Here is a 22,066-nt window from a genome sequence, read left to right as displayed (position 1 = left end):
TAATGTGCTTCAGTGAGTAAATGAAAGTGAATGAAGACAGTGTTCTTAATTCATAGAAACTAAAATAATGTTTTACTAACATTAACAACGAGGCAAAAACCTGATTAAATGCTAAATGATATGTATGATACTGTTAATAGACATAGAAAGGCAAGGATGGGAGGGAGAATAATGTGGCCTTCAGTCGCTAGGAAAGATTTTATGGAGGAAGTACAACATAAGGTAGGAAGATCAACACTAGCCAGGAATGGAAATGGATCCTTAGTGGTAATTTGTAATGATTTGGTTGATGATAATCCTTTTTATGTCAATATTTCAGTGACTATGGAGGTGAGACCATACCAGGACCTGCATTTGATCCAACAAGTCACCCAGCTTCAGCTCCCGCTCCCTCTTCTTCTTCAGCATTTCGACCTGTAATGCCATCTAGGCAAATTGTAGAAAGGCAACCTCGGATGCTGGACTTCAGGGTTGAGTACAGAGACAGAAATGTTGATGTGGTACTTGAAGACAGCTGTACTGTTGGTAAGGTTTTTCCTAACATAAAGCCTTCATAAATAATTTCTTAGGTAAATATTTCATTTTATATCCTTTTCTTTTGAGTTGACTGCCAATAAGAAGGGGGAGAGAGCAAACTGAAACTGATATTTTCCATACAGATAATTATGCTGCATTTTTAAAACACTGTGTTGATATTGAGGCAAGTTTGAGAATAATTTTTTTGTTCCACTTATATGAAATAGTGTAAGATGTTCTTTTAGGGCAGATGCAAATCAAACTTTAAGTATATTGTGTATTGGACTTTATAGCTGAAATCCATTCATTTTTCATGTTATGGTTAATGAGAAATCAGAAATAAGACATAATACCCTTCTCTCTGCCAGCTTTTCAAAGGAAACTTAAAGTGTATGTGTGCCATTGTTGGACAGATTTTGCCAAATTTCTACAGAGAAACTGTGTTGAATTCATGTTTGATTCAGATTATTTGACCCATTACTGTAGTTTTGCCTAAAATCTAAATTCCAAATCTTTCTGAAATTTTGCCTTTGTTCTTTTTTAGGGAGATCTTTCCTAATTGTATTTAATTTTATTAATTGAAGTACACTACAGAGAAAAAGCTAAACTGTTAAAAGATTGATCATTCTCAAACATTAATCAGATTGTTATTCCCTTACTTAAAGCCATTTAGAGACTTCCCATTGGTTTAGGATAAAATTAAAGTCTTTTTACCATGGCCTGTTAAGTCTCTGCTTGATCAGGCCCCTGTTCCATTTCTAGTTTTCATCTGTTACCACTTTTGTCCTTGCTCACCATGCCTAAGTTCTTATGGACTTGTTTCAGTTCCTTGAACAGGTTATTAGATCCTTTGTACACATACCTTCTTCTGCCCAGATTTCTTTCCTAGTCCATCTATTTCTTCCCATACTCATTCCCATGCCCCCAGTATTCTCCTATAGATTCCTTCCCCTGCTCCCAAATTGTGGTAAAGGAAAGTGCATAATATATCTATCCTCTTAAATTTTTAAATGTACAATATAGTTTTGTTAACTATATGTACATTGTTGTACAGCATATCTTGAGAAAGCAGAACTTTTTCATCTTGTATAAGATGATATATATATATATATAGTTTTGTTAACTATATGTACATTGTTGTACAGCATATCTTGAGAAAACAGAACTTTTTCATCTTGTATATTGAAACTTTGTATCCATTGACTAGCAACTCCCCATTTCCCCCTTCTACCAGCCCCTGGTAACCATCATTCAACTTTCTGCTTAGATTACTTTGAATACTTTAAATCTATTCTAGAAGTGGAATCATACAGTATTTGTCTTTCTGTGTCTGGCTCATTTCACTTAGTATGATATCCTCAAGTTTCGTCTATATTGTAGCAAATTACAGGATTTTCTTCTTTTTTTAATGATGAAGAATATTCCATTGTATGTATATTCCACATTTTCTTTATCCATTTGCCCATCTGTGGACATTTAGGTTGTTTTCGCCTCTTGGATATTGTGAATAATGCTACAAGAGATTGCAAATATCTCTCAAGATTTTGCTTTTAATTCTTTTGGGTAAATACCCAAAAGTGGGATTGCTGGATCATGTGTGGTTCTATTTTTAATTTTCTGAGGAATGTTCATACTTTTATCATAATGGCTCCACCATTGTTACTTTTTTCATAATGGCACACCATTTTACACTCCCATAATGAACAAGGGTTCCAATTTCTCCATGTCCTTGTCAACACTTGCTATTTTCTGCTTTGTTTTTGTTTTATAATGGCCATCTTAACAGGTATGAAGTGATATCTCATTGTGGTTTGGGTTTGGATTTCCATGGTGATTAGTGATGTTGAACATCTTCTCATATACCTGTTGCTAATTTGTATGTTTTCTTTGGAGAAATACCTATTCAAGGCCTTTGCCCATCTTTAAATCAGGTTATTACTTTTTTGCTGTTGGATTGTAGGATTTCTTTATATATTTTGAATATTAACCCCTTATCAGATATATGCTTTAGAAATATTTTCTCCAATTTTGTAGGTTGCCTTTATACCCATTGTTTCCTTTGCTGCACAGTTTTTTGTTTAGTCCCACTTGTCTATTTTTACTATTGTTGTCTATGCTTCTGTGTTATATCCATGAAATCATTGCCAAGACCAATGTTAATGAAGCTTTTGCTTTATATTTTCTTCTATGAGTCTTATAGTTTCAGATCTTATGTTTAAGTCTATGTTTTGTTTTTTTTTTTTCAAAATTTTATTTAAATTCTAGTTGGTTAACATGTAGTGTAATATTGGTTTCAGGAGTAGAATTTAGTGGTTCATCAGTTACATATAATAGCGAATGCTCAACACAACGTGTGCCCTCCTTAATACTCATCACCCATTAGCCCATGCCTGCCTACCTCCCCATTTTGAGTTAGTTTTTGTGCATGGAATAAGATAAAGGTCCAATTTCACTCTTTCACACATGGATATCCAGTTTTCCCTACACTGTTTGTTAAAGAGACTATCCTTTCCCGATTGTGTAGACTTGGCACTCTTGTCAAATCATTTGACATATATGTATAGATTAATTTCTGGGGTTGCTACCTGTTCCATTGGTCAATATGTTTTTCTCTAGGCCAGTACCACACTGTCTTGATTACTTTGTAAAATGTTTTGAAGTCAGGAAATATAAGGCCCCCAGCTTTATTCTTCTTTCTCAAGATTGTTTTGGCTACATAGGGTCCTTTGTGGTTCCATATGAATTTTAACATTGTTTTCTGCAAAAATGTCTAAAAATGCCATTGGGATTTTGTTAGGGATCACATTGAATCTGTAGGTTGCTATGAGTAGTACGGTTATTTTAACAATATTAATAAGTCTTTCAATCCATGAACATGTGATGTCTTTTCATTTGTTTCATCTTTACTTTCTTTTAGCATTGTTTTGTAGTTTTCATTGTGCAAGTCTTTTGTCTCTTTGGCTAAATTTATTCCTGTGTATGTTATTCTTTTTCATGCTACTGTAAATGAGATAGTTTTATTAGTTTCCTTATTAGATTATTTGTTGTTAGTGTATGAAATATAACTAGTTTTTGTATGTAAATTTTGTATTCCTGCAACATTGCCAAATTTGTTTATTAGGTCTAGCAGGTTTTTTTTTTTTTAATAGGATCTTTAGGGTGTTCTACATATAATATCATCTGGAAACATAGATAATTCTATTTCTTGCTTTCTGATTTGGATCCCTTTTATTTCTTTTTATTGTCTAATCATTCTGGCTAGGACTTCAGATCCTGTGTGGTATAGAAGTGGCAACAGTAGGCATTCTTGAATTGTTCCTGATCTTTAGAGGAAAAGTTTTTAGTTTTCACCATTCAGTATGATATTAGCTGTGGATGTTTCATATATGGCCTTTATTATGTTGCAATAATTTTCTTCTGTTTCTAGTTTGAGTATTTTTATCATGAAATGTTGGAGAATTTTGTCAAATGCTTTTTCTGCATATTTTAAGATGACTGTGTAATATTTTTCTCTTCATTTCATTAATATGGTATATATCACATTGATTTCCATATGGCGAACCATCCTTGTATCACATGCATAAATTTCATTTGGTTATGGTGTATGATCTTTCTAATGTGCTGTTGAATTTGGTTTTCTAATATTTTGTAGAGGATTTTTGCATCTATATTCATCAGGGATATTGGATAATAGTTTTTGTTCTTGTTTTTGTAGTGTCTTTGTCTGGCTTTGGCATCAGGGTAATGTTGGCTTCATAAAATGAATTCAGAAGCGTTCTCTCTGCCTTAATTTTTGGGATCAGTTTGAAAAGAGTGAGGTTAATTTTTCTTCAGATGTTTGGTAGAATTCTCCAATGAAACCATCTGGTGCTGAATTTTTCTTTGTTGGTTTTTGATTACTGATTTTGATTAATTTTTTTCCTTTTAATGTTTATTTTTGAGAGAGAGAGAGAGCAAGCAGGAGAGGGGCAAAGAGAGGGAGGGAGGGAGGGAGGAAGGGAGAGAGGGGGAGAGAGAGAGAAAGAGAGAGGGGGAGAGAGAGAGAGAGAGAGGGAGAGAGAGAGAGAGAGAGAAAGAAAGAGAGAGAGAGAAAGAGAAATTAGGGGAGGGGCAGAGAGAGACGGAGACACACAATCTGAAGCAGGGTCCAGGCTCTGAGCTGTCAGCACAGAGTCCAACGTGGAGCTTGAACCCCCAAGCTGTGGATCATGACCTGAGCTGAAGTAGGACGCTTAACTGACTGAACCACCCAGGTGCCCTGATTTTGATTTTTTTTTTTTTGATTACTCTTTACTAGTTACTGATTTTTTAAATTACTGATTACTCTTTACTAGTTATAGATTTGTTTGCATTTTCTATTTCTTTGTGATTCAGTCTTTGTAGTTTATATGTTTCTATGAATTTACCCATTTTACTAGGCTATCCCATTTGTTGGCATATAATTATTTATAGTAGTCTCTGTATTTATCTCTGCAGCATCAGTTGTAATGTCTACTTTTTCCTTTCTGGTTTTACTTGAGTCTTTCTTTTTTTTCTTAGTTTAGGGTAAAAGTTTGTCCATTTTTTTCTTGATCTTTTCAAGTCTCAACTCTTAGTTTTGCTGATTTTTTAAAATTGTTTTTCTATTCTCTTTTCATTTTTGCTCTAATCTTTATTATTTCCTCCCTTCTTCTAACTTTGGGCTTAGCTTGTTTCTTGAGGTGTAAAATTAAGTTGTGTATTAGATCTTTGTTCTTTTTTAATGTAGGCATTTCCTGCATCCCTAAAGTTTTGGTATGTCGTGTTTTTGTTTTCATTTGTCTCAAGATATTTTCTAATTTCTCTTACGATTTTTTTCTTTGCTCTTTTGGTTGTTCAGGCCTAAGTTATTTCTATACATCTGTGAATTTTCCAGGATAGATACGCTGTTAGGTCACAAACAAGTCTTAACAGATATAAGAAGATTGAAATCATACCAAGAATGTTTTCCTATCACAGTATAATGAAACTAAAAATCAATAGCAGTTTTCCTTCTGCTTCTTTCTTCTTACATTTATTAAGATTCATTTATAACCTGATATGTCACCTACCCTGAAGAATGCTCCACGTGTGTTTGGAATTTTGCTGCTGTTCAGTGTAATGTTTTGTATACATCTGTTAGGTCCATTTGGTCTAGCTTTGAAGCCCTGTGTTTCCTTATTGACCTTGTGTGTAGAAATTTTATCCATTATTGAAATCCCCTACTATTATTGTGGTTGTGTATTTCTCCCCTCAGCTCTGTCATTGTTTGTTTCGTATATATCGGGTGCTTTGATGTTGAGAGCATATGTGTATGATTGTTACATCTTACTGTATGTGAATTGACTCTTTTATCATTATATAATGTCTTATCTCTCTTGTGACAGTTTTTGACTTAAAGTCTATTTAGTCTGATGTAAGTGTGGTCACAATGCTCCTTTTTGGTTACCATTTGCATAGAATTTTTTTTCCATCCTTTCATGCTCATTCTCTGTGTCCATGAATCTCAAGTGAGTCTCTTATAGATACCATGTAGTTGAATTTTGTTTTTTTAATCCAACTAGCCTATGTCTTTTGGTTGTTTACATTTAAACTAATTACTGATAGGGGAGGACTTAACTGTTGCCATTTTGTTGATTATATCCTTTCTGTCTTGTAGCTTTTGTTCTGTCTTTCCCTCTCTTGCTGTCTTCCCTTTTGTTTGTTGATTTTTTTTTTAACGTTTATTTATTTTTGAGACAGAGAGAGACAGCATGAACGGGGGAGGACCAGAGAGAGAGGGAGACACAGAATCTGAAACAGGCTCCAGGCTCTGAGCTGTCAGTACAGAGCCCGACGCGGGGCTCGAACTCACAGACCGCGAGATCATGACCTGAGCCGAAGTCGGACGCTTAACCGACTGAGCCACCCAGGCGCCCCGATTTTTTTTTTTGTGGTATCATGCTTTGATCCTGTCCCCATTTTCTTTTGTGTATCTTCTGTAGCTGTTTTCTTTGCATCTTCTGTAGTTGTTTTCTTTGTAGTTATCATGGAGCTTACATAAGACATCTTCTATTTTTGATTATCTATTTTAACCTGGTAATTTAAGTCATACATAAACCTACTCTTTATTCCCTCCCTTTGTTATCAATGTCACAAATTATATCTTTGCATGTTAAGTACCATTAACATTTTATAGTTATATTTTGTATACTTTTTTCTTTTAACTTCTATACCAGAATAAGTTATTAATCACCATTATTACAATATTCTGTACTTGTGTAGAGTGTTTTGTAGTGTCTATATATTTACCATTAACAGTGAGCTTTATACTCCTGTGTTGCTATCTGGTATACTTTTGTTACAACTGGAGTACTCTCTTTAGCATTTCTTATAAGGCAGGTCTACTGTTGAACTTTCTCAGCTTTTAGCTGGGAAAAGTCATTATTTCTCTTTAATATATGAAGAACAGTTTTACTGGAAATACAGTATTCTTTTTTGGCAGTTTTTTTCTTTCAACACTTTTAATATATTATTCTCTTCCCTTCTGTCTGTCCTGCAAAGTTTCAGTTGAGAAATCTGTTGATACTGGGGGCAGCTCCCTTTATGTGATGAGCTTTTTTCACTTGCTGCCTTCAGATTTCTTTTTGTCCTTTAATTTGACAATTTGATTTTAATGTTTTTTGGTATGGACTTTTTAGGATTTATTATTTTTTGGATCCTTTGTGCTTCATGAATCTGCAAGTCTGTTTCCTTCCCCAGATTTGGGAATTGTTCAGCCATTATTTCTTCAAATAAGCCTTCTGACCCTTTGTCTTATTTTCTACAACTCCCATAAATGCCTGTGTTGCTCCTTTAATGGTTTCCCATAAGTTGTCTAGGCTTTTTTCATTCTTTCTCTTTTAATTTTTCTTGTTTCTCTTCTGACTGAATAATTTCAAATGACTTGTCTTCAAGTTCACATATTTTTTTTTTTTCTGGTTGATCATGTCTATTGTGCCCTTTTAATGACTTTTTCAATTCAGTTATTATATTCTTCAGCTCCAAAATATGTTTTTTAAAAAGCTTATTTATTTATTTTGAGAGAGTTTGTGCACATATGCATGCACAAGCAGGGAGTGGGACAGAGAGAGAGGAAGAAAGAGAATCTGACATGGGACTTGATCTCACGACTGTGAGATCATGACCTGAACTGAAACTAAGAGTCGGATGTTCAATTACAGAGCTACCCAGGTGTCTGTTTGGTTCTTTTTTTTTTTTTTGGAGTAAGTTTCTGGGTTTTTGATATTTAAAATGAATTTGTAGTTTTAAAATGCCAAAGGCCCATTTATTGATATTTGCAAAATAGTTTTATTTATTTTTACATAGAAATTTGTCAGAATTGACCCTCCTTATTGTTCCTATAGATTTTCAGTAATATTGGTAAGGTATCCATGGTGTATTAGTAGGAAACTCCTTACGTAGAGTTTTTTACTAGGCTTTTACTTTCTTAGTTTAGTGATGAATGTATTTATTATAGGGGAAAGAACTCAGTACCATATCACACATTTACTTAAAATTATCTGTGTTTTATCTGTTAAAAAAACTATAAAGAAGTCCTTTATTAAATAAATTTTAACTGCTATTATGTAGCATGTGGCTGAGTAGTTAACACTCTCATTTGAAAATGACCTGATTTTTTTTGGCTGATGGAATATTTGGTATATGTTGGAAGTAAAAGGATATTTTGATCACGTGAACCACCCTTTTCATTGGTTCTCTCAGTGGGAGTGATATCCCTACTTATTTCAAAGATGGTGATCAGAAATGCTGGCTTGTCTGGATCTTGTCTGGATATGTTAATGTTACACTTTAATTCTATCTTAATTTGGAGAATAATCTATGAAACTGTGTTAAAGTTTTGTTACAAAAACATATGATAGAATTTCCAGAGATCACATTTGTTAAAACTGTTGGCTTTATAATTCACTTTTAAAAACGGACTTGTGACCAAGTATGGTAGAGTGGAAACAGTCAAATAATCATTCTGTTTAAACAGAAATAAAATTAAGATAGTTACAAATATATTGTAAATAAAATATGACTCAAAATAAATTATATATCACATGTTGTTATTGTGCAATACACACCTCCTGCTTCTCCTAACTATTCCAGTTTTTAAAATTTGTTTTGGATTATGGTTATTCTTTTATTATGAATTGCATGCCAGTCAAAGAATCATGTCGCACATCTTCTCTATGTTCATTAAGTTTGTTGATGTGCATCACTGTGGAAGTTGTATGCAGGGATGTTTGGAACTTGATGGAAGATTTTTTTCTTTTTTCATTGCATTTGACTGATTAAGTTGTATTAGTTTTACAGTGATATCACTTGAATCCTTCCTTTATTTTTATCATCTCTGTTATCTTTATTCCTCTAGTCTATATTTTACATAGTTGCCCTATAATGATTTTTCTAGAATATAAATCTTCTTATACATCTTTCAGTGGTTTCTTATTTCCTATATTCTGTTTCATTTGCCCTTCCTTGTTTTAGTTTTTCTAGGAAACTCATACTCATCTTTTAATATTCCATGTAAATATCTCTTCTTTATGAAGCCTTTCCTAATTTGCGTGGACATAGTAGTTGATTCATCTTGTATGATCCCATAAAATATATGTACTTGCAAAATGGATTTTAAAATATCTTATTCTTTTCAAGTTTCCCTTGTGACTATTAACTTCTCAAACTATTCAGAGACTAGGTCTTATTCTTCTCTAAATTCTCCAAGCACAATGGTTAGCACAGGGTAGTCTGTTGAGAAAATAAATGGCTCAATATATGAGCATATGTATGTATTTGTATGTATATTAAAATACCACAGGAAAACTTAAAAATATGGACCAACTTACTGTTATTAAGGAATTGTATAAATCCTAATTTTCTGTGTATGCATAAATGTTAAAATGCAAAGAAATGGTAAATAAGATGCAGTTTTCCAGGTTATTACCAGGAAGTCTCAACAATGTATAAAAGCAAGCCTAAAGGCAGCTGACAACTTTATATCAGAGTGACACCTAGTGGTAATTGTATCAGTTTGTTAATATTTTTTAGTGTGTTATTTATTTATTTGTTTCTACAGTTTTGTTTTGTTACAAAATCTTTCTGGGTTTTCTTATTTTGAATAAATTTAAAGAATTATTTTAAAGCATTGGTTCTTCTATAAAATACTATTTAGTGTGAAATGGTGTGATCTTGAGGGTGGGAATTATTGTCTCGTTTTATGTATAGAAGATTAGTACAGGATTTAACCTAACATACAGGTATTTGTTCAATAAAGTTTGTTGAATCAGTGCTCCCAGAAAATTTACTTTTGCTGGGCCTATTCAGCAGAGCCTTAGTTTCATTTCTGGAATGGAAAATAGAAAAATAGGTCTGTAATTAGTTTAACCATTTGCCTCATTTTCTTTTCTGTTTTTAATCTACTTTCCTGAAACTACTTTTATTATGTTGGATAACATTTGAGTTGAAATGAATAAGATTGAGTATGTAAAGAGTTAAAACATTTAGCAAGTGCATTTTGAGCTTGAAAAAGTAGTTTAGGATATTTCAAACCAGTTTTTTTCTTGAATCTGTGAATTTAGTTTCCAGTCTTGACTCTGTAACTCAGATTAACCATGTAATTTTTGGCATATGCCTTTACCCTGTATGCTCAGACACTCTTTATGAATAATAAACACTGTATAAGTGGTTATTTTTTATTGTTATTAATGCATGTGGAAAGAAAGTAGCAATCATATTTGTCTTACACAAATGTTGTGAGCATGAAATGATGAGGACTAATCATAGTTTGTACTTTGGGGGAGGGAGGTGTCTGCAAATTTCGTACATTAATCTCACTGTTCTTTGGTCTGTCTTCAAACTGATATTTATTGCCTCTATGCCAACAATTGTACACTCCCCAAATTATAAAATTATTTTAATATATAAATAAGCAGCATCTCAGACTGGGCCATCATGTACATAGGTTATTTTCATTTATGCATTAGAAATGTTTCTTTTACCTAGTTTCACATTTCTAAAACTTCTATTCAGTAAAAAAAATATTTTAATAGAGAAGTATATAAAAAAGAAACGAATATTTTTCCTCTCTCTCATTCTTATGTCCCTGCTGTTAGCAGTTTGGTATAGAGTTTAAAGTTGCCATTTTATAAAGCGTCTTTAAGCTTTATTTAAAATTATTTTTCCCTCAACTACTTTTATCACTCATGTCATATTTTGTTCAAAGCAAAGCAATGAAGATAAGAAACATAGACTTAGGTTTTCTAGCATCTTATTTTGTGCCATTTATCTTTCAGTCTCTTCTCCCTCTGATAATTCTGTATCATCTTCCTTTGAAAGACTCTAAGATGACTTTTTTTCCTGTTTAAAGGAATAAAACACACAGTAATGGCTGTAATAGTAAATAGCACTTTACTTTCTCAAGGTCTCATATTTAACAATTAGTGCTGAATATTAGGACATAAATTCCAAAAGATTTTTGTTTAATCAGAATGGATCATTTTATTATAAATTTTTGTTGATTACTTTGGGCTTACTTAATGTTATGCTGTTTTCAGACTGTGCATAAAATAAGGGAGTCATTATCCCAGAGGACTCCATGTTATATATCTATAAAGAGGGTGAAGTAGACATGGAAATAAAGGGCATCTATCCATTCATTCACTCATTCATTTATTCACACACACACACATGTACATATGCTCACATTACCTATTGTACAACAGCCACTATGCTTAGTGTACTTGGTTCCTATACAACAGTTGAACAATACTGTGAAGCAGTCATTGTTATCCCTGTTTCAAAGATGAATAAACTGAAGATCAGAGAATTCCTAAGTCATGAATTCAATCTTAGACTGAATCTAGAACTCATGATCTTCCCAATAAAGTAATTTCTATTATGAATGTAGATTGTGCTATGAGGATATTGAAAAGGAAGATTCAGTTTTAGCTGGTGTCTTGGAGGTATGGGAAGAGAATAGATAGGGTTGTGAGGGTGGTCAGGAAAGATTTCAGAGAAGGACTGAATTAAGAAATATGAATCAAAATTTGTTATGTGGACACATTAGGCGGGGGAAGTAAGTTTATTCCAGGCAAGGAAAGTACAGAAGCAGGAATGATAATGTGTCTGGAGGAATAATGAGGAATATGCGGTCTTTAGCATAGAGTTGGGGTTGTGGTCTTCAGTTAGTTGAACAGTTCACTTCAGGAGAACCTCGCTCCCTTTCCACCAGTGACAAATTTATGCTGCCCTTCCCTCCCCTGATCCTACCTTAGTCCCTGCCTCTGTCCTTTTATACTCCTTGACTTACTTATTTTCACATTACCTTGAGACAGCCAGAACCTGTATCCCCATTTTATAGATGTGAGAACTGAGAAAAGAGAAAAAGCAACTTACTGGTTTATGGAGATTAATGAGTGTGGGGGGATCTGTAAAAATTGTCTAGTCTGTATGGCCACAAATTAAGCAGTCTTTTCCACATTTTTGTCTTAGGGTCACCTACTGTGTGTTTAAATACTTTTAGCAGTGGAAATGCTTGTTAATTTTAAGGCATTAATTCATTTGTTCAGTAACTCTGTCTAAAGTTTTATAAATATAAACATTTTATATACCAACCACATGCAAAAAAAGAGGTATCAGTTGCATGTGTTTCTTTTTCCTTATTTTGAGTTGCCACCTATAAGCTGCATTCCTTTTTTCTTTTTTCTATTTACTTATCTTTTCAAAATTTAATTATTTTTAATATTTATTTATTCTTGATCGAGAGACAGAGAGAGAGATCATGAGCAGGGGAGGGGCAGAGAGAAAGGGAGACTCCCAAGCTGGCTCTGCTGTATTAGCAAAGATGCTGATGCGGTACTTGAATTTACCAACTGTGAGATCATGACCTGAGCCAAAATCAAGCATCACACCCTTAACCAACTGAGCCACCCAGGTGCACCCCCACTACAAGATTTTATTTAAATTTAAGTTAGTTAACATATAATGTAGTGTTGCTTTCAGAAGCATTCCTTTGACCTCACTTTCCTTTTACAGACGGAGCTTACAAGGTAAATGTATTTTCTCCCTTAATAATTCTTCAGCTATTAAAAACAGTACTGTTTTTACTCCATTTTTTCAGGCTAAACATCTTTAGTTCATTTAACCACTGCACAAAGTTGTATGGAAATTAAAATACATACTGTATGGGGATAATGTATAAAGTATGGGGACTATAGTTAACAATGCTGTATTTATATTTGAAATTTGCCAAGAGAGTAGCTCTTAAAAAGTTGTCATCACAAGAAAAAGACTAACTATGTGAGGTAAGTGATGTTAATTAAACTTATTGTGCTAATCATTTTGCAGTATACATAATAACAAATCACTATGTTACATACCTTCAACTAATATATCAATTATATCATAATAAAACTGAAAAATGCATACTATAGATGATAGTTGTTGTTAGTCATATTTTCTGAGGCCTCACTTTCAGATACTTTTCCATTTTAGAAGCATGGTTAGTTTTAGGAGGTCATTTTGCTTGTACAATGTGACACTCAAATTAGTGTCCACTTCGGGTTGAGAGATCACAGTTGATCTTTCCTCTTCCTTGATTGAGCCATGTCATTCCTATTAGTGTAATCTGTATTAATTTCTGGAACCACTTTTTAATGATGTTTCATCAGAGTCTCACAGTGAGGTGTTGATTGGTATTACTTCCTACCCTCTGCTTATTCTCTCTATTTTTGTAAACCATTTATTTCACAGTTTCTCAACAGGTCTGTCTTTCTGTTAAACTGTGAGTTCTTTAAAGACAGGCATGATTTCTTCTTGTTTTTATATTGTACTTGCTGTTTGGCAATAGTAAGCATTAATTAAATATTTGTTGAATGTGGAATAAGGGGATGAGCACTGGCCTAATACTAAAACTTTTAGGTTAAAAATATCTTGCCCTGTCCCTCTTCTTTTCTTTTAGTTGCAGTATTTTCTTGCAAAAAACTTCCTTTTCTACAGTCCCAGTTCCTATACAGCTTGACTTTCTGATTAGTTCAGACCATTTCTAAGACCAACTTGTTTGCCATCTTAGTAGTCTGAAGTTTAGAGAAGAGAAAGCAATAGGAAGATTTATGGCATTGCTAGTTATTACCTCTCTGTCAACCAACTAATCTCTTGTAAAAACTTAGTGCATTTTGGTATTTTAGGATTTTTGTACTTTTGAGCTCATTCTCTTCCCTCTACTGCTCTCCCAACCCTCCCTCCCCTTTAGTCATCTATGCCATTAGAGGATATTAGACTATCCTATTAACAGGTTTGGTTTGGAAAGTCCTTTATACACTTGGTAAATAGGTTCTAGTTTGGTGAGGTCCAAAGAGACAGCCATAGTTTATTTAACTCTTTGTCCACAAATACAAAGATTTAGGTTAATCCAAGGATATGTGATAACCCTAGAAAAACAGAGCAAATTGCGTAGCTTTCATTTCTTGGCTTGGTCATTACAATAATTCAAACCCTATATAGACTAGCATCAACAAGAAATTCTCCAGGATTCTTAGGCATGTAGAAAACTTGAAAGTTTTGTCTGTTTGTTTTTCCTAATTGGAAAATTCCTAATCTTTTGCCCCTTAAGTGTTCTGTTGTGGAAATACCAACCCTCAATCAGATAGCCTCCTAATAATTATTTTCTCTTCCTCTAGTCTTTTTCAATTTTAGCTGATTCTTCATAGTTCTTCTTGTTCTATTTGCATTTGTTTCCACATTTGTTTATTCCCTCAGTAAATATTTTCTACTCTAATTCAGGCACTGTATTCAAGCCTAGATATAGAATGGAGAAGAAAACAGGCATGGTATTTGTCTTCATAGAACTTACAGTCTAGGCGTGCCTGGCTGACCCTCAGATTGGGTCATGATCTCACAGTTGTGGGATTGAGCACCACGTCAGATTCTGTGCTAACAACACAGAATTCTCTCTCTGTCTTCCTCTGCTCCTCTCCTACTTGTACTTGCTCTCTCTCTCTCTCTCTTTCTCTCTCTCAACAACAACAAAAGCACTTATAGTCTAGTAATCTATATAGATGTAACTAATTTATAAGGAATAATTTGCAACTTAATGATGAGTGATCTCTCAAAAAATGTATAAATACAATCATGCCACTCCTGTGATGGAAAAAAATTTCGGGGTGCCTGGGTGGCTAAGTTGGTTAAGCATCCAGCTTTGGCTTAGGTCATGATCTTTGTGAGTTCAAGCCCCACATTGGGCTGTGTGCAGACAGCTCAGAGCCTGGAGCCTGCTTTAGATTCTGTGTCTCCTTCTCTCTCTGCCCCTCCCTCCCTCGTGCTCTCTCTCTTTCTCTCTCTCTCAAAAATAAATAAGTATAAAAAAAAGAAAAAATTTCATAAAAATCCATATGATCATATCAACAGATACAGAAAAAACATTTAACAAAATTCAATGTCCATTTGAAAAAAAAAAACTCCAAAATTAGAAATAAAAGTAGATTCCTCAACCTGATAAAGGACATTTATTTAAATCCTACACCTAACATACTTAATGATGACAGATTGAATCTTTTCACCCTAAAGTTGAAAATAAGGCAGGGATGTTCACTCGTACCACTTCTGTTCAACATTGTCATTCAAAGCCTCGTTGTCATTCAAAAATGACATGATAATCAAGTAGCCCCCAAGAATCTACAAAAAAAGCTACTAGAAATAATAATTGAATTTAGCAGTCACATGACACAGATACATGATACATATGTGTTGATACACATATACAAAAATCAATTGTATTTCTTTACACTGCAGTGAAGAATTTGGAAAGTAAAATTTTTAAAAGTACTTTTTACAATACCATTTTTAAAAAGGGATAAATTTAGCAAAATATACTCAAGTCCTTACACTGAAAAGCATAAAATATTGCTGAGAAAAAGAACTAAATAAATGGAGAGATATATCATGTTCACGAATTATAAATATCATATTCATGAATTATAAGACTCAAATTGTTAAAATGTCATTTTCCTCACATTGATCTGTAAAATCTGTGTAATTACAATAAAAATTCCAGTTTTTTTTATAAAAAGATATTGATGAGTTGATTCTAATATTTATATTAAAATGCAAATGGTGTAAATGGTTAAAAGAATTTTGAAAAAGAAGAAACTTGGATGGCTCCATGCCACATCATTTTAAGACTGATTTTAAGATAGTAAATGTGACAATGTAGTATCAGCAAAGAAAGACAAATAGGTCATCGGGATAGAATAGAGAGTCCAGAAATAGACCTCACGTTTACCTGCTCAGTATTTTACAACTTGCCAAGTTAATTCAACTCTGTAAATCTTCTCAACAAATGCAGTTGGCACTGTTGGATATCCAAAATGCCAAAACAACAAAAACAACAACAACAACAACAACAACAACAACAACAACAACAACAGGAGGAGGAAGCAACAGTAAAACAGCAGCAACTTAGCCCTTACACCACCTACTAAAATTAGCCCCAAATAATTCATAAAGCTAAGTGTAAGAGCTGAAACTATAGAATTTGAAAAAGAAAATTTTGAGTTTGGGTTAGGCAGAGTTTGTCCATTTCTTCCCCAAATAGGAAACAAAAAGTGACTTTAAAACTATAAAAGAAAAATTGAAATATGAGTGGATAAACAACTGTGGTACAACCATGTAATGAAATACTTCTTAGCCACCAAGAACCATAAAATACCTAGGAATAAACCCAACCAAAGATGTAAAAGATCTGTATGCTGAAAACTATAGAAAACTTATGAAGGAAATTGAATAAGACACAAAGAAATGGAAAAACATTACATGCTCATGGGTTGAAAGAATAAATATTGTTAAAATGTCAATACTACCCAAAGCAATCTACACATTCAGTGCAGTCCCAATCAAAATTGCACTGGCATTCTTCTCAAAGCTAGAACAAACAATCCTAAAATTTGTATGGAACTACAAAAGACCCTGAATAGCCAAAGTAATATTGAAAAAGAAAACAAAAGTGGGAGGCCTCACAATCCCAGACTTTAGCCTCTACTACAAAGCTGTAATCATCAAGACAGTATGGTACTGGCACAACAACAGACACATAGACCAATGGAATAGAATAGAGAACACAGAATTGGACCCACAAATGTATGGCCAACTAATCTTTGACAAAGCAGGAAAGAATATCCAATGGAAAAAAGACCGTCTCTTTGCAAATGGTGCTGGGAGAACTGGACAGCAACATGCAGAAGGATGAAACTAGACCACTTTCCTATACCATACACAAAAATAAACTCAAAATGGATGAAAGCTTAATGTGAGCCAGGAAACCATCAAAACCCTAGAGGAGAAAGCAGGCAACAGCCTCTTTGACCTCAGCTGCAGCAATTTCTTGCTCGACACATCCCCAAAGACAAGGGAATTAAAAGCAAAAATGAACTATTGGGACCTCATCAAGATAAAAAGCTTCTCCACTGCAAAGGAAACAGTCAACAAAACTGAAAGGCAACTGACGGGATGGGAAAAGATATTTGCAAATGACATATCTGATAAAGGGTTAGTATCCAAAATCTGTAATGAACTTACCAAACTCAACACCCAAGAAACAAATAATCCAGTGAAGAAATGGGCAGAAGACATGAATAGACATTTTTCCAAAGAAGACATCCAGATGGCCAACAGACATGAAAAAATGCTCAGCATCATCATCAGAGAAATACAAATCAAAATCACACAGATACCACCTCACACCGGTCAGAGGGGCTAAAAAGAAACAAATCAGGAAACAATAGATGCTGGCAAGGATGTGGAGAAACAGGAACCCCTTTGCACTGTTGGTGGGAATGCAAACTGGTACAGCCACTTTGGAAAACTGTGGAGGTTCATCAAAGAACTAAAAATGGAACTATCCTAGGACCCAGCAATAACACTACTAGGAATTTATCCAAAGGATACAGGAGTGCTGATTCATAGGGGCACTTGCACCCCAATGTTTATAGCAGCACTTTCAACAGTAGCCAAATGATGGAAAGAGCCTAAATGTCCATCAACTGATGAATGGATAAAGAAGATACGATTTATATATACAATGGAATACTACTTGGCAATGAGAAAGAATGAAATCCTGCCATTGGCAGCAATGTGGATGGAACTGGAAGGTATTAAGCTAAGTGAAATAAGTCAGAGAAAGACAGGTATCATGTTTTCACTCATATGTTGAAGTTGAGAAACTTAACAGAAGACCATGGGGGAAGGAAGGAGAAAAAAATAGTTACAAAAGAGAGGGAGGGAGGCAAACCATGAAAGACTCTAAAATACAGAGAACAAACTGAGGGTTGATTGGGGGAGGGCGGGAGAGAGGGGGAAAATGGGTAATGGCATTAAGGAGGACACTTAGTGGGATGAGCACTGGGTGTTGTATGTAAGTAATGAATCACAGGAACCTACCCCCAAAACCAAGAGCACACTGTACACACTGTATGTTAGCCAATTTGACAATAAATTATATTAAAAATTAAAAAAAAAGGAAAAATTCCTAGCAATAACAAGTGACAAACTACCAATGCAGGGAACAGTGAATGAATTTCAAAATATTATGCTAAGTGAAAGGAACCAGGCCAAAGGAATCTATATAATTTCATTTATATAATGTCCTGGAAAGGCAAAACTAGTGAATGAAATCAGATCAGGGGTTGCCAGGAGTTAGGGATAGGGGAGGTAATGACCACAAATGGGGGAAATATGGGTGAACTTTCATGGTCATGGAAAAGTTCTTTATTTTGATTGAAGTGGTTGTTTCACAAGAGTATACATTTGCCAAATCTCATTTTCTCAAACTGCACCCTTTTAGGATAAGTTCAAGCTCGTTGGTTTAGCATATATGTACACCCTTTTCTCTCTGATCTTATCCTACCTCTCTAGCCCTACAGCTTTCTTTCCCTTAGAAGCACCCATTTCTCATTTCATTGGTTGCCTACTATGTATGCTCTTCTAGTCTCTTAAGGATAGGTGTGGAATTAAAATGTTTTAAGCTCTTAATGTAAGCAGCTTCAGAGATTAATAAAATACAGTCTCAAGAGGACAAATTAAGCAGTTGGGTAGTATGACAGAAAGGTACCTTTAGGCAAAAGTCTTTGTTAAGTTAAACTAGAATGAAGTATCCATGTTGTTTGCCACAAAACATGGAGAGCCCATAGCAACATGGAACTGGTTACCAACATGCTTGAAAACTAAGCCATTTCTTCTATTCCTCCATCCCTCTCATTCTCAGACTCTACAAGTTGCTGAACTTCAGAGGAGTCTTTCTAATTTTGTGTGCATAAAAGTCACCTACAGAGTGAGTTGGGGGGCTAATTAAATTTAAGTCCTGGGCTGAATCCCATAGATTTAGATTCTAATTCTGTAATGGAGTAGAGACCGCAAATCTGCATTTTAAAAAAACAAACAACATAGGTGATTCTGATGAAATTGATTCAAGAACTACATCTTGAAAAACAGAGTCTATTTCACAGATTACTGTCTTATGCATCACCTTTTCCATTTTCAGCATAGGCAGTGTATACTTTCATTTTACTATTTCTTGTTATTTTAATATCCTGTGCCAATAGGTTTTCATCTTTTCTGTTTGCCATTCAATTCTTTGCTAGATTTTCTTGCTTAAAATCTGTAACAAGTTCCCCTTGGTACTCAATATACATGGTTACCATCTTGGTACTTAGAAGAAAGCCTTTCAATAGATATTAATTGCTTTGTTTACCCTTTCTTTCTTTTTTAAATTTACTGATTATTTATTTTTAGGAGAGAGAGAGTAGGGAAGAGGCCAAGAGGGGGAGAGGGAGAGGGAAATGGAGAGGGAGGGAGAGAGAGAGAGAGAGAAAGAGAAAGAGAAAGAGAGACAGTGTATCTGAAGTAAGTTCTGTGTTGTCAGCAGAGAGCCTAATACAGGGCTCAAACTCACGAACTGTCAGATCATGCCCTGAACTGAAGGTTCAGTTACTGAACTTAACCAACTCAGCCCTGCAGGTGCCTCCACACTTTCTTTCTTGAGCCCTGGCATAGAAATTGCCTCCCTCTGTTTATAAATATTTCATGTCCAGTCCATTCCTGTTCCAGTATTCACTGTAGAAAATATATGAAATAGACAAAATATGAAAAAAGTAAAATGGTCAGCTGTTCTACTTTTAACTGCAGTTAACATTTTGCTGCATTTATTTCCATTTTCATTCTACGTCTGTTGTATAAATTTATATTTTGCAGACTTGAGATAGACTCTATTTAATGCTTTATAATTTGCTTTTTTACTTAAAAAAATATTTTCTGTGAGAGCACAAGCAGGGGAGGGGCAGAGAGATGGGGGCAGAGGATCCAAAGCGGGCTGTGTGCTGACAGGGTGACAGCAGCGAGCCGGATGTGGGGCTCGAGATCATGACCTGAGCTGAAGTTGGATCTCAACCAACCATGCCACTCAGGCACCCCATAATCTGTTTTTTTCACTTGTATTATATCATGATCATTTTCTGTATTTTAAAATATTTGGGGCACCTAGGTGACTCAGTCAGTTAAGCATCTGACTCTTGATTTTGACTCAGGTTATGATCTCATGGTCCTGGGACTGAGCCCCCATGTCAGGCTCTATGCTGGGCATGGAGCCTGCTTAAGATTCTCTCCCCCTCTTCCTCTCTCCCTCTCCCCTGATTGTGCACATTCACTCTCTCAAAAAGAAAATACTCTTGAAATACATAGTTTTTAAAATCCATACTATGATTTAGTGGATCATTTCCCTTTTGCTGGTTATTTTGAGCTCCCCTCCCTTCTTGATCTTTCACTATAATATTCTGCAGTGAACTTTGTTGAACCTCAATGATTATTTTTCTTAATATAGATGCCTAGTGGTGTAATTCTGCATGAGAGGGCACACCCATGTTTTTAGTTTTTGGCATATTCTACCAAATTACTCTTCAGTGAAGTCTTATTAGTTTAAATTGCCATCAATAGTATACTAATTTATACTCTTGCCAACAGTTTGTGATATTTAAAAAAACAAAAACCAGAAAAACCTCAAAGACCTAAACATAAGAGCTCAAACTTGAAAAATCTTATAACAAAATATAAGGGAAAAGCTTCATGTCATTGGGTTTGGCAATGATTTCTTGTATATGGTACCAAAAGCATAGGAACAAAAGAAAAAAAGTAAGTGAACTGGACTTCATCAAAATTAAAAACTTTTGTGCATCAAAGATTCTATTCACAGAATAAAAAGGCAACCTACAGACTGGTAGAAAATACCTGCAAATCATATATCTGATAAGGGATTAGTATCCAGAATATATAAAAAACTCCTGCAACTTCCCCACAAAAAAAAATCCAAAGAATCCAATTAAAATTGTTCCTGCCACAAAAAAGAAATAATTGTGACGTGATAGAGTTGTTACAACGGTAATCAAATTGCAATATATAAGTATGTCAAATCAACATATATACATACACCTTAAAATTATACAATGTTATATATCAATTATATCTCAGTAAAAAATAAGTTGTTTAAAAATTGGGCAGAGGACTTGAGTAGATATTTCTCCCAAGAAAATACATAGATGGCCAAGCACATGAAAATATGAACATCATGAATTATGAGGAAAATGCAAATCAAAACCAAAATGAGATACCACTTTGCACCCATCAAGATTACTATCATCTAAACAACAGGAAGTGTTAAGATTTGGTGAGGATCTGGAGAAATTGGAACACTTGTTCATTGCTGGTAGGGGTATAAAATTGTGCAGCTACTGGGGAAACAATGTGGCGCTCCTTGAAAAATTAAACCTAGAATTATCATGTAATCCACCAATCCCACTTCTTGAGTATATACCCAAAAGTATTGAAAGTAAGTACATTTACAGAAAAATAGAACAAAAAGTAGAAACATTCCAAGAAGCTATCAGCTGAAAATGGATAAGCAAAATGTGGTGTATACATATATACATATATATATATATGTATATATACACACAATAGAATATTATTCAGCCTGAAAAAGGAATGAAATTCTGCAGTATGCTACAACATGGATGACAGTTGAAGACATTATGCTAAATGAAATAAGCCAGACACAAAAGGACAAATATGTATTATTCCACTTATAGAAGGTACTGATGATAGTCAAATTGTAGCATGTAGATTAGTGGTTACCAGGAGCTGGGGGAGGTGGGAATAAGGAGGTATTGTTTAATGGGTACAGAGTTACAGTGTGGGGTGATGAGTAAGTTCTGGAGATGGATAGGAATGATGGTTACACAGTGTGAAAGTACTTAATGCCATTGAACTGCACACCTTAAAATGGTTAGAGTGGTGCATTTTATGGTATGAATATATTTCCACAATAAAAAAAAGAAAGTGCTTTGCCAGTTTGGCAATAAATGATATCTTTTGTTTTCAATTCACTTTTCTTTCACTCTAATGAGTTAATACTTCACTAGGTTTAGTGGTTCTCATATGTGAGATTATGTTTCTATTGACTTAAAAACTTTAATTTATAAGAACTTTTTAT

The 22,066-nt window shown here is 34.3% G+C and overlaps 1 protein-coding gene across 4 annotated transcripts in view; it reads left to right on the top strand.

The window, feature by feature from the left end:
* FAF1 (Fas associated factor 1) overlaps positions 1–22,066 on the top strand; it is a 524,128-nt gene that overhangs the window by 167,337 nt on the left and 334,725 nt on the right. For all 4 annotated transcript variants that reach the window (XM_007077228.2, XM_007077231.2, XM_007077229.2 and 1 more), the window contains one exon: positions 320–525. In XM_007077228.2, the coding sequence (XP_007077290.1) occupies positions 320–525 (206 nt within the window). The remainder of the gene's footprint in view (positions 1–319; positions 526–22,066) is intronic.

This window comes from Panthera tigris, chromosome C1, assembly GCF_018350195.1.
Source record: "Panthera tigris isolate Pti1 chromosome C1, P.tigris_Pti1_mat1.1, whole genome shotgun sequence".
NCBI lineage: Eukaryota > Metazoa > Chordata > Mammalia > Carnivora > Felidae > Panthera > Panthera tigris.
The sequence above is the reverse complement of the archived record's forward strand: the minus strand, read 5'-3'. Positions and strand labels throughout refer to the sequence as shown.